At 40.1% G+C, this 13,674-nt stretch overlaps 1 protein-coding gene across 1 annotated transcript in view; it reads right to left on the reverse strand.

Moving 5' to 3' along the window:
• Positions 1-13,674, reverse strand: part of NAV3 (neuron navigator 3) — a 364,273-nt gene that overhangs the window by 139,756 nt on the left and 210,843 nt on the right. The window contains exon 12 of the mRNA XM_037042823.1: positions 4,231-4,350. Coding sequence (XP_036898718.1) covers positions 4,231-4,350 — 120 coding nt within the window. The remainder of the gene's footprint in view (positions 1-4,230; positions 4,351-13,674) is intronic.

Below are 13,674 nucleotides of genomic sequence, written 5' to 3' on the forward strand. Positions count from 1 at the left end.
TTCCTCATAAAATCTGTTTTTATGGCTTTAACTACTGTCCCCCTACTATTTTCTTCGACATCTCCTTGAAACCAAACTTCCATGCTTCGGTGTATTTACTCCCAGAAACCTTCTGATTTCTTCCAGGCCACATGTCAATAAGTCTTATGCTTTCTCCATGGGCCCATTCAAGTCATACTGCTTATTGAAGTCTTCAAGGTAGAAATTATTATTTATTTCCCTTTGGTGCTTCTAATGTACTTTATATATACATCTATTATTACTTGGTCAACTTAATTATCATTTTATCTTTTGTTTACATTATTCTCCATGACTATTAAACTCAAAGCCTTTTATCTTTATTGTTTATTTTATTTTTGCCCAAGGTGCTATTCTGCTATCAGGCAATTAGAAAGTAATTATACACTTATTAATCAAATATTTATTAATGCTAGTGTAGAAGTCAGTGTAAGAACAATAAAAGGAATAAATAAGGTCAAAACAACAACATCTCCCCACCTTCCCCCACAAAATTACCTTTTGAATATAGCACAATCCATGTAAGTATATGTGAATTACAGTTAACCTCATTATAATCAGAGCCAAATGGATAAAGCCCACACATTCTCACTGTCTGTTATGAGTTTATTTATAAAGTTCTCAGAGTCTCCAACTTGTCTACAAGGACTAACCACATTCTCTAATCTTTTCTTAGTTTAATAAGGAAATGTGGCTGGTGGTGGATTGATATGGAAAGTAGAGGAACTGCATTGTCTTTGAGTAATAAAATACTCCAAATACACTCCAGTTGGCTGCTGAAAGCCCTCCTGTTTCCTTTGGGAAAGAAAGTCATTTCAATTTTCTGGGAAGAGGAAGTCAGCTGTTCTCCATTGCCCCTCCCACTTCGACGAGTTAGGTCAAAGGGGAACATACACCATTCATGAGAGCAACACGAGTAACTCAGGCCCAGCGCTGCCCCAGCCAGCTGGGTGCCTCGCCATTATGTAAGTGCATTGTCACTTGAGCGGCTTTTGCATCTCAGGAATGTGAAAAATTAATAAAACAATGTTGTTGTTTTTTGCTTTTAAGCTTTCTTATCAGTAAATTATCACTAGCCTCATCATTTAATAATTGCTAACGTGAGCCAATATGTTTCATATTTTTAAAAGACCTTCACTAAGGTAGCTGGAAACTGGAATTATAGGAGGTAAAAGACCCAAGTCCTTGTGCTATTATAGCCACGAAATGAGGATGTTAGGGTAAATTAGCATTCCTCAAAATATTGCCGGAATACATTAAATAGCATCATAGACACATCCATGGTGGGAAAAGCACTAGATCAAATACAGGAAAGGAGGTCTGATTCTGGACTGCAGGACTTGCGGGGACCCTTTCTGACTAAACTGACAAGGAGGCAGTGCCTTGTACTGCCCTCGTCTGTCTTGCTGGGAATGGACATTGGAATTAAGGACATTTTGTGAAACAGCATCCTACATAAGCAGGTGTTTTAAATTAACAGAAGGACTTACGCAACTATAATACTTAAGACTATGCATTTAAAAAAGGTGTGCACCCTGACTCACTTCCTGAATATTGGGTTTTAAAAGAACTTCAGACGCACCTGTAATAGAGGAGAAACTCCTTTCTCTGCTGATAGTAGGATTTTTCATTCTAATCTCTTTGCTGTTTAATATACAGAAATAACTCATTTGCTTTTGTACTTCTTAAATAGCAAAATTCTTTCAGAAAATATATAAACCTCGGAAGCTGAATCTAACTTAGACAATTATTTCAGGGGCAACACATCGGTAGTTGACCTATTTTTAAAATTAGTGCCATTTGTTACTTTGATATTCTCTTTCCCTTGACTGAACACATCTAATAAAGTAAAAGAAGAAACTTTGAAATGTCTTTTTTTTCTGTGTTAAGTTTTTATGTTTTCGTAGGCCTGGCATCTATCTATTAATTTGAAGACAGTGGACCTAGAAGGCTGGTTAGAGCTCAGATTGCTGGGCCCCACCCACAGGTTGGGACTCCTCAGGCCTCAGATGGAGCAGAGAGTTTGCAGGCCTACCCAGGTGATGCTGACGCTGCAGGTCCAGGTAGCACACTTGAAAGGCCACTACGTGTATAGATTCCACTTTATTAGTGCATAGCTGGGTCTCTCTGTGGGCTGAGGTTCCTCAGTCAGGCCCCCGTCGGGGCCTTATAGGAACAAAGGGAGCTGCCTAGCTCCACTGTCTCAAAAATAAGTCACCTTTGTATTAATTCCTAGGTTCTGCCACAATATTCTCATTTCCCCCCAATTAACAAAATGTTCCCGTCCTTCAATGCTTTCCACTATCAGCTAACAACATGTGGGTCATCAGATTCCCCAGGTGGTCCGAACTTTGGATTTGGATTTCTTCCTCGTCAATCACTGCCTTTTATTTGCCCACAAAACTCAGGCCCTCTCTGACACAGCACATTTTCAGGACCATGGCTCTTTGGCAGCATCGTCTGCCTCTCCACCAAATGGGACAAACAACACTCCCAGCCTGTATGAGAGTCTGTGCTTGCTCCCGAGCGCATTCACTCCACAGACGTTTGTTAAAGGCTTGACATGTATTGACTATGACAACAATTTTGTATTCCTGGGATTACATTGTCATGAAGGAGACGTAAAAGAAACATGGAAATAAGTAAGTATGATGTGTTCAAGAAGTGATGCATAAATTGGAGAAAACAGTATGAATTCATGGCCGAGAAAGTGACTGCAAATGAAATGTGTCTTAGCTACTCTGGAAACACCTCTCTGAGAAAGTAACATGAAGCTGCAACAGAACTGTTGTGGTGGAGGCAGTAATGCAATGAGCGTAGAAAAGGGCATCCCAGGCAGAGAAAGCACCAGTTCCAAAGCAGAAAGAAGTCCAGGGTGGCTGAAGTCAGGGAAGGAGTCAGGGAGGAAAATGGGTGAAGGGAGTTTGGGGGGTGTGGGGGGCAAAAATTTTCATAAGCCATTTATAATCACATGCTCCTCTCTCTCTCAATCTCTCTCTCTCTCTCTCTCTCTCTCTCACACACACACACACACACACACACACAACACACACACACCTGGCATATAGACTAGAAGACTGGTATGAGACTCAACACAGTTCCTTTGACCAACAGCAGTGAAAATAGCAGAAGAATTTTTTTTAAATTCTGAGGATATGTTTACTGATTTGAGAGAGAGAGAGATGTGACAAATACTGATTGGTTGTCTCCCCTACACACCCCAGCTGGGGACTGAACCCCCAACCCAGGTATGTGTCCTGACCAGGAATAGAACCTTCAACCCTTTGGTGTATGTGATGACACTCCAACCAACTGAGCCACCTGGCCAGTGCCAGCAGCTTTGATAGAGGAGAAACTGACTGCAGAGTAATATTAGAATTCACTGTTTAGCCTTTGGAGCTGGCTGTGCTACAATGCACAAGAAATTGTACACAGCTCTTATTCCAGAATCTGGATACATGAAATCTTAATCTTTCCCTCTCTTCATAAAGGCTGAGTTAAAGAACAACTCTCAGTATCGATGCATAGTAGTGCTAGGGTGGGTACGGCCTTCCTACTCAATCATGTCAAAATTCTGAGTGAAGAGGGGGCAAAATTATGTCAGAAGTGTGTCTTACAGCATTATTTTACACAAACGATATCCTTGAAAGCAGTGATGCTAATGAAATTGACAAAATAATTTCTAGCAAAATAATAATTGTTCTATGAAACACACACACAGAAACACACACCTACTACCTTCATGCCATTTGAAACAATTATGAATCAGAAATTAGCCTAAAGTGAGAGTTGTATGCCTTCAACAAATCCACAAGAAAAGCATCAAGTTTACTGTATTGTACCTGATAATTTAAATTTTGTTTCAATCTTTACATCATTAGCCTCTAGGTACATCTGAGGGTATCCAAATTGAAAGGAATTTATCAGCCAGGGTTATAAATCTATGTTTATAATTTTGCTTTCCATATATCAAAACTTGCTCCCATGTAACCTAAAATTAAATATTCTCACCAGCAATGCAATTTTTTTTAGAACATATAGCTTTAAGTCTTGAAATCTTTAAGTAAAACCACCTTGGTTTTCTGCAAATGTTCCAAAATAATTATTGTATCAAAACAAAATTCCTTTCATTTGTATTGTATAAGTCCTAGGACCTCACTTATGAAATTGCTCGATATGCCCCTCATTATCATATACATGCAATGCCTTTACCTGTCTGCGTCGACTGTCACGTCGTGAACCCCTCTCTGAATGGCGTCCCTGGCAGTCACCGCGTCTGGCATTCGGTTCAGACTCCTCGTATACAGGGTGAGTCCTCCATCTGTCATGTACCTGAAAATAAATGTGGGATCAATCAGCAGAAAAGTAAACAGCCTCATCTGTGTAATTGCACTTAATAAGCAAATCGTGTTCACATTTTTCAATAATTATGCAAATATCCTCTGGTATAGTTTTTTCTCCATAAACATTATACTCACTAGGAAAAATCGGAATATGTTCAAGTTTATTAGAAAAATCCATCTTCCTCACTACAACAAGTAACTGGAGCCAATTATAAAACCTTCTGTTTCCCCCCTTTTGTCATCAATATTTTGAACAGGCTTGTACATCACATAGCTCTTAGCAAACTATAAGTAAGATCATTTCATTTCTGCAGCACTGATGGTCATAGGAGCATGAAAATTAGGAGATCTAAGATTTATTTGATAAATAGAAAATAGGCTACAATTGGCCACTATCATAAAATAATAACCAAGGTGCATTAAATGTTTAATATGTTCCCAGGAACTTTTCAAATAGTTTACATGTAATAACATTATTATCACCACATTAGAGATAAAAAATAGTATGCACAAAAAAAAGGTTAAGGATTTACACAAGGTCATTCAACCAGTCATGGCCGAATTGAGAAACGGATCTAAAATAGTTGCTCCAGAAACTGTGGTCTTAGCCATGTATTGCTATCTGAACTGAAGGGCCGCACTCTGTCTGCCTGACTTCCTGTCTCTGAGGTCGAGGTCCCTCCTGTCACAGGACCACCTCCAGCCCTCGGGGCTGGCACAGCCTCAGCCAGGTTGCTATTAAGTAACCTTGCTTGCTTGACCAAGAAGGATTGGAACAGGGTGTTTAATCACATACCTTCTGCTAGACCGGCTGAATTTTTTTTTCTTGAGAACTAGGATAAAGACTCAGTCTCTGTGGATAGAGTTAATAATGATGAAAACCCAGGTGCTGTGGGTATTTGTCTTTGCTAGATGCAAAGATCCTCAAAGAAAGCTGGCCAGCAAAGTAGAAACAATGACGCAGGTGCACATAAAAAAGCAGAGATACTTGCCTACGTGGTTTCAGCCTCATAGCTTGCCCTGTGGCTCTAGGAGATATCCTTGCTTCTCGATAATCATTGCCCATTTTGTTTAAATTCGCATTGACTTCACTTTTCACTATCAAAAAATTTAATCATGATCATACTGAACATTCACCAAATTGCTATACTAGGATTGTGAAACTGCCTATTACCTACATGATTAGTATATTCTGAAATACTGGTTGAAACCTGGAATAAGTCTCATAAACTGTGCCTCCATTTCTTCCTCTGAAAATGGGAAGAATAAGCTACAGCAGGTAGGTTTGAAATACATAGAGCTTTCAATCTGAGAGCCCTCTAGACAATAGCTACTTATTCACAATCTCTCCCGTACATTTTGAAAAGATAACATGAATTTTATACACAAAACAATAACACTAAGTCATAATGCAATATCCTTACAAGGTATTCTACATGGTTGATTTTCCTGATAACCAAAGAATTCATTTCCACCAAAATTAAAAAGCAAAAAGAGGACTTTGGCTCCAAAATGTGTAGAACACTGACATGCTTTTTTAAATAGGAAGCACTACATGAGATTTAACTTTTCTTGATCATGAATTTCTGGTTATGAGCACCGCTCCCTGTACTCTGTTGAGTGGTACAAAATGGTACAATTAAAGAGTAAAGGGAGAGTTGGCCTTCTTGACATGGTTATTAACTCTTCCCGTAAGCTGGAGTACATGGAATTTCTGACAAAGTAAAAGCGATTAGTACCAAATACTTTTCTCATTCACTTTCCTTTTAAAATTGTGTTTTAAACAGAGGATCAGAGTACATCTTTAGTAATCTTTCTCCAGAAAATGAGATTTTTTTTTAAGCTACCAATGTACTTAATACTAAAGTTAACCGGTGACTTCCGCCAAGATGGAGGCATAGGTGGAAACACTGTGCCTTCTCCCACAACCAAGTTTGAATACAGCAAAGGTTTGGAGAAACAAGGACACAACCAAAGGACAGAAAATTGAATTATACGGAAGTCCGATTACGTCTAACCGTTCAACGGGAAGGTAAGAGGGGCAGAGCCAGCAGCGAGCAGGTTTGGGCAGGACAGGGCCCCCAACCCAGGCGCGCAGGCAGACGGGAACCAGTTGGGGTGCGGGGCAGACCGCGGGTGCATATTCGCACACAGTGAGACAGACCACGCAGGCCCCAGGGGGCGAGGGCTGACGGCGGTGGCACACTCGCGTGCAGTGGGACGAAACGCGTGGGCCCAGTGACTGCAGCAACTGCGGCACAGGTGAGGGCTGTGGTGGCAGGCGGCGGACAGGACACCATAGTCCCTCTTTGACCCCGCCCCCACATACAGCGTCACAACCCAGCGACTTAGTTGCCTTTCGCACTGGTGAGGGCCGGGGCGGCAGGCGGCAGACGGACGCCAGAGTCCCTCTTTGACCCCGCCCCCACATACAGCGTCACAACCCAGCGACTTAGTTGCCCTGCAATACCAGTGAGAGTCATTGTCTCTCTTTGACCCCGTCCCCACATACAAGGTCACAACCCAGCGACTTAGTTGCCCTGTTCTAGTGAACAATTTAGGGCTCTGATCCTGCTATGGAACAGGCACGAACAACCCGAAAGATGGTGCAAGAAGAACTCAAAGTCCCAGAGCCAATAACTCTAAGTGACCAACAGATTGCCAGCCTCTCAGAAGCACAATTCAGGACACTATTTATCAGGATGCTCACAGAACTGGTAGATTATAGTCACGAATTAGAGGAACAAAGTCACAAATTAGAGGAACATATGAAGGCTAAACTAATTGAAATGAAGGGAGATGCACAGGAAACCAATAGTGATGGAAAGGAAACGGGGACTCAAATCAATGGAATGGACCAGAAGGAAGAACAAAACATCCCACCAGAAAGGAATGAAGAAATGAGAATTCAAAAAAATGAGGAGAGGCTTAGGAACCTCCAGGACATTTTTAAACGTTCCAACATCCGAATTATAGGGGTACCAGAAGGGGGAAAGAAACAGCCACGAGTGGAAAACGTATTTGAACAAATAATAAAGGAGAACTTCCCCAGTCTGGCAAAGGAAATAGACTTCCAGGAAATCCAGGAAGCTCAGAGAGTGCCAAAGAAGTTGGACCCAAGAAGGAACACACCAAGGCACATCATAATTACATTAGCCAAGACCAAAATGAAGGAGAGAATCCTAGAAGCAGCAAGGGATAAGGGGACAGTCACCTACAAAGGAGTACCCATCAGACTGTCAGCGGATTTCTCAAAAGAGACCTTACAGGCAAGAAGGGGCTGGAAAGAAGTATTCCAAGTCATGAAATCCAAAGACCTACAGCCAAGATTGCTTTATCCAGCAAAACTTTCATTTAGAATGGAAGGACAGATAAAGTGCTTCTCAGATAAGGTCAAGTTCAAGGAGTTCATCATCACCAAGCCCTTATTATATGAAATGCTAAAGGGACTTATATAAGAAAAAGAAGATGAAAAATATTAACAGTGAAAGGACAGCAAACACACAGCTATTAACAACCACACCTAAAACAAAAGCAAACCAAGAGGACAGCTAGATCAGGAGTGGAACCATAGAAATGAAGAACACATGGAGGGTTAGAAACAGGGGGGTGGGAGGGGGAGAAGGGGGGAGAAGGCACAGAAAATAGCATAGATGGTAGGTAGAAAATAGATAGGGGGGAGGGCGAGAATAGTGGGGGAAATATAGAATCCAAAGAACTTGAGACACGTGGTTATAAACTAAGGGGGGGAGAATGGTGGGGGAGGGAGGGTGCGGGTGGAGGGGATTGAAGGGGGGGAATAGAACAACTGTAATGGTATAATCAATAAAATATATTTTAAAAAATTAAAAAAAATAAAACAAAAAAAAGAAAAAAATAAAGTTAACCTCTGGAGGAAGTTGTAACACTACATGTTGTGTTTTATATCTTACAGGTCTGTTAGTCATCTCTGCATCTCCAAAAATGGTCAGTAAAGTGCTCTGCATATTGTTTGGGATCAACAAATACATTAAATATTTGTTCATCTGAATTTTAAAGGCTTCCACTTTGCAGGAAGGAACCATCACAGCTGGTCTCGGCAACTTTACACCATAATTGTGATGCATGCAAAAGGAAATAAGATGAAAGACCACTTCTGTCAGAAACATAACCTTTCAGACTTCTGGCCAAGATGGAGGTGTAGGTGGAAACACTGTGCCTCCTCACACAACCAAGTTTATGAACAACAAATATTTAAAAACCAGAATGCAACCGAAACAGAGAGAAAATTGAACTGTACTGAAGTCTGCCAACAACAAACCATTCATTCAGACCAATAAGAGGGGCAGAGTCAGCGACTGGTAGAGCAGGGTCACACATTCACATTCAAATAAACCAGGCAAAGGAGTGAGCAGTGGGGCGGACTATGCAAACCAGGGCCCCAGCACTGAGAAATAAAGCCTAAAAGCACCAATTGCAAAAACTTTCAGGGGTCAAGGTGCCAGGAGAGGCTCCCAGATTCGCAGAGAGTTCTTTGGAGAGACCCACGAGGTCCTGGAGGGTGCACAAGCCCACACATCTGGGAACTAGAACCAGAAGGGCCCAATTTGCTTGCGGGAAGCAGCAGAGGGAACCGAAATCTGAGAGAGAGCAGAAAAAATAATGCCATTGCCCCATCTCACCCTGCCCCGCATATAGTGTCACAACCCAGCAACCTGGGTTGCCCTGCCCTGGTGAACACCTAAGGATCCACCCCTCATAGGTAACAGGCATAAACAGACCAAAACATTATGGCTCAAGAACAGTTCAACGTCCCAGAGCCAATACTTCTATGAGACCAAGAGATGGCCAACCTATCAGATGCACAGTTCAAAACACTGGTGATCAGGATGCTCATGGAACTGGTTGATTTTAGTCACAAATTAGATGAACAAATGAAGGCTTCACTAAGTGAAATGAAGGGAAATGCACAGGGAAACAATAGTGATGGAAAGGAAACTGGGACTCAAATCAATCAAGTGGACCAGAAGGAAGAAAAAAAAAGACCAAACAGAAAACGATGAAGGAACAAGTATTCAAAAAAAATGAGGAGAGGCTTAGGAACCTCCAGGACATCTTTAAAAGTCCCAAAATCCAAATTATAGGGGTACCAGAAGGGGAAGAGGAAGAGAAACAAGTGGAAAACCTTATTTGAACAAATAATAAAAGAGAACTTCCCCAATCTGGCAAAGGAAATAGACTTCCAGGAAATCCAGGAAGCTCAGAGAGTCCCAAAGAAGGTGGACCCAAGAAGGAACACACCAAGGCACATCATAATTACATTAGCCAAGACCAAAATGATGGAGAGAATCCTAGAAGCAGCAAGAGATAAGGGGACAATCACCTACAAAGGAGCTCCCATCAGACTGTCAGCAGATTCCTCAAAAGAGACCTTACAGGCAAGAAGGAGCTGGAAAAAAGTATTCCAAGTCATGAAATCCAAAGACCTACATCCAATATTGCTCTATCGAGCAAGGTTTTCATTTAGAATGGAAGGGCAGATAAAGTGCTTCTCAGATAAGATCAAATTCAAGGAGTTCATCATCACCAAGCCCTTATTATATGAAATGTTAAAGGGACTTATCTAAGAAAAAGAAGATGAAAAATATGAACAGTGAAAGGACAGCAAACTCACAATTATTAACAACCACACCCAAAACAGAAGCAAACTAAGAGGACAGCTAGATCAGGAGCAGAACCAGAGAAATGAAGATCACATGGAGGGTTAGCAACAGGGGAGTGGGAGGAGGAGAAGTGGGGAGAAGGTACAGAGAATAAGTAGCATAGATGGTGGGGAGAAAATAGACAGGGGGAGGGCAAGAATAGTATGGGAAATATAGAATCTAAAGAACTCATGACACATGGACATGAACTAAAGGGAGGAGAATGGGGGAGTGGGTTTGCAGAGTAGAGGGGATGAAGAGGGGGGTAATGGGACAACTGTAATGGCATAATGAATAAAACATTTAAAAAACAGAAACATAACCTTTTAATTATTTAATATTTAGAGAAAAGCTAAGTTCTATAGAAAAAGATTAACTGCTTTAAAACTAATTTTCGAAATTAAAATTATATATAAAACTTCCAATTAGAAAAAAACTATTTTTTCAAAGGACATTCTGTTTCTGTTTGGCCCTTCAATTTTCCAGTTAATATCAAATAGGTTTAGGACAGGTATTAACTGAACCAAAAAAAAAAAGTCAGTGTATAAATTCCTCTGTTTCCATACACTCTGCCATTTGAATGTTGGTGGGCATTTTCAAAACAGAACCATGAATTTGTTATTTGAAAAATTAAAATAGGCATCACATAAGTGAACAAATTCCCAATTTAAATTTTTCTTGGTAATTTCTCCTTCTTTTCATTCTTTCTAGAGAATTAAAAAATCTAAAAGAACATAAATTTCACAGCTCCTCTAGAAAAATTATGCTGTAATCTGGGAGCTATAAATGTTAGGGAACCATTCTGAAAAAATAATTGAAAATTTAAGAAGTATTTCTTAACAATGGTATATCTTAACTTCAAAACTATCAGCTAAGATGAGTTTAAGAAGAAGTAATAGTTACAAGGAAGACTGGTACAAATGTTTTTAAAGGAAACTTGCAAAGGTTAAGGACAAAAATAAATTCTCTCAGACCTGGCTGGTGTGGCTTAGTGGATTGAGCACTAGCCTGAGAACTGAAAGGTCACTGGTTCGATTCCCAGTCAGGGCACACACCTGGGTTTGGGGCCAGATCCCCAGTTGCAGGTGTGTGAGAGGCAACTGCAGATGTATCTCTCACACATTGATGTTTCTCTCCCTCCCATTTCCTCTCTCTAAAAGTAAATAAGTAAAAATCTTTAAAAATATTTCTCTCAAACTATGGAAGTTTTAGGCTAATTTTTGCCATGTTCAAATTCGATAAGCTATAAAATGATTCACATTAAAAACCCCAATAGACTCACAAAGCATTTCCAATTCCTCCTCCCTTCCACCATCACCTCTCTTTTTCTTCTGCGTAGACAAACCTTACACACTTAGGGCACATTTCCTTTAGGCATCTGTTCTCCAAATCAGTACTTCCAGGCCCTACGGAGCCACTCTGTTCCAGAATGAGATATTCAACTGCTTCCTATGCATAAATGTGTGGATTTCCCACAAGCCTATCAACGATACCATAAACTCTTCTTGTCACTCACCACCCCTATGTGTTACAAGGTGGCATCTGTTCAAATCTGTGAATCTGCATAGCTATGCTCTAGTTTTGTCTGAAATCACTGCAGTGGGGAAAAAAAGATATCAACATAAAGATACACAATGCTACCATCATAGCCACTCCATGCTTTCTAGAGAAAGAGTTATAGTTAAATATATTTATGCACATATACATTTAAATAATAAAAATACCAATTTTCACATGCTTATTACCTGGCATCAGAAACAGAACATTTCCTGTTTCTTCAATGTCCATAGAGGCTCCTTCCAATAATATCCTCAAATCTCCCTTCCACAGAAATCCACTGTGCTGGGCTTTGTGTTAAGGATTCCTTTACTTTCTTTTTGGTTTTACCACATGGGCATGGATTATCTATATCTATATCTATATCTATATCTATATCTATATCTATATGTATCTAACTATAAATTGGTTAGCATCTTTTGGACTTGAACTTTAAATAAATTGACTCATACTATGTGTATTTTTGTGACTACTTTTCTTTACTCAAAATTACATTTCTGCAAATTATCTATTTTGATGTACTATTCATTTTACAGACATGCAGCTCTGTTCCACCAATGCACTTCATTAATACCGACAGTTGAGCTGTCTTTTCTACTTTGTGGTCACAAACAATGCTGCCCTGAACGCCTGTGCTCACACGTTACAGGCTGGTACTTCTCTAAAGTCTACAGCTACCAAGAGAACCAGCGGGTCCTAAGAGACACATGCAGGCACTCAGTCATGCTAGTCACTGACAAATAGTTCTCTAACTAGTTTCAGAGTAAACTTCTGGTTGCCAATGGATGAAAAGTCTTAAATTCCATCCAGATTACCAAGCAGATAAATAATATTTTTACTTTGTAATGGGCCATTTTCATTTTATCTTTGAAATGCCTGTTTGTGTCTTTTGCTCATTTTACTAATAGATTCTGTGTTTTACTTTGTTGGTTTGTTTTTCCTTTCCTCACTGATACTAATCCATTATTGGTTGTATGTGTTGCACAAGAGGTTTCATACAGATATTTCCTCTCAATTATTTTTATGTAAAATTAATCTTTCTAAATAAAATAAATTTGATTTAAAAACCTGATTTTACACAGTAACTGCTTCTGCTATTTTTGTGTAGCGCTTAAAAATATGGTAATTAGCTTTTTGACATTTTTGACTCTGTTCCCATCTCCCACCACTTTTCTGCGGACTACTGCCTTTTTGCCTTCTGCCATGTTCTGTTCAGTTTGGGACACTGCCCTGAAAGGGGGCTGCAGGTGGGCAGTTTAATGAACTGCCCATAGGAACGAGATTGCTCCACTCCCTCAGACATGACCTTCAACCCTTACTGTTCCCGCTGGTCAAGTGGTCAAAGCCCCTCTGAGCTTCAGCGGCTGTCTTTAGATCTCCCCTGTGTTCTTTCTCCACAGTTTCTGTTGGCTGCTCTTGGGTTCTCCTGTTTTCAGCATTATCAGATACCCACTGCTATCCTGTGTAACTTCTCTCAAACATGCCATGACCATGTTGGTCCTCTGGCCCCTGGCTGTTTGTCCCTAATTGCTTATATTTTGGTTTTGAGCTGATACCTTGTCATCATCTTTTTGTGTTTGTGTAAAGAGTAACCATGATTTTTTTTGCTTTGCTTTCCAGTTGCTCTTTCTGTTTTTGTGGGGATCTAGGAAGATTCCAAACCTATGTATGCTTCCACTGTCTATTCCTAGAATTCTATGTTTTTACATTCAATATCGCATATTACCCATTGTGTGTTACAATGAGCTATTTTTTAATTTTTATTTTTACAATGAGCTATTTTTTAGTGACATAAAGACACAGAGCATTTGAAGTGTTTGGTTGTTTTGTTTTGTTTTGTTTTAATCTCAACGGAACTCCAGTTCAGCATTTTCCTTTCAACAAACAGATATTAAGAACTGTGTCCTAGATCAAATGCACTAGCTAAGAAAACTACTCTAATAATGAATGATTGCTATGAATCTCTGTTACATTTGTTTGTTTTTTTAAAAAAATGACTCCTTGGAGAGCAGTGTGCACAGTAGACATGCCGACGGCCTCCTGGGGTCAGCAGGATGGCTGGGAGTTCAGACTGG

Source organism: Sturnira hondurensis, unplaced genomic scaffold, assembly GCF_014824575.4.
Source record: "Sturnira hondurensis isolate 20B ecotype Veracruz unplaced genomic scaffold, ASM1482457v3 Scaffold0003801, whole genome shotgun sequence".
In the NCBI taxonomy this organism is placed as follows: Eukaryota; Metazoa; Chordata; class Mammalia; order Chiroptera; family Phyllostomidae; genus Sturnira; species Sturnira hondurensis.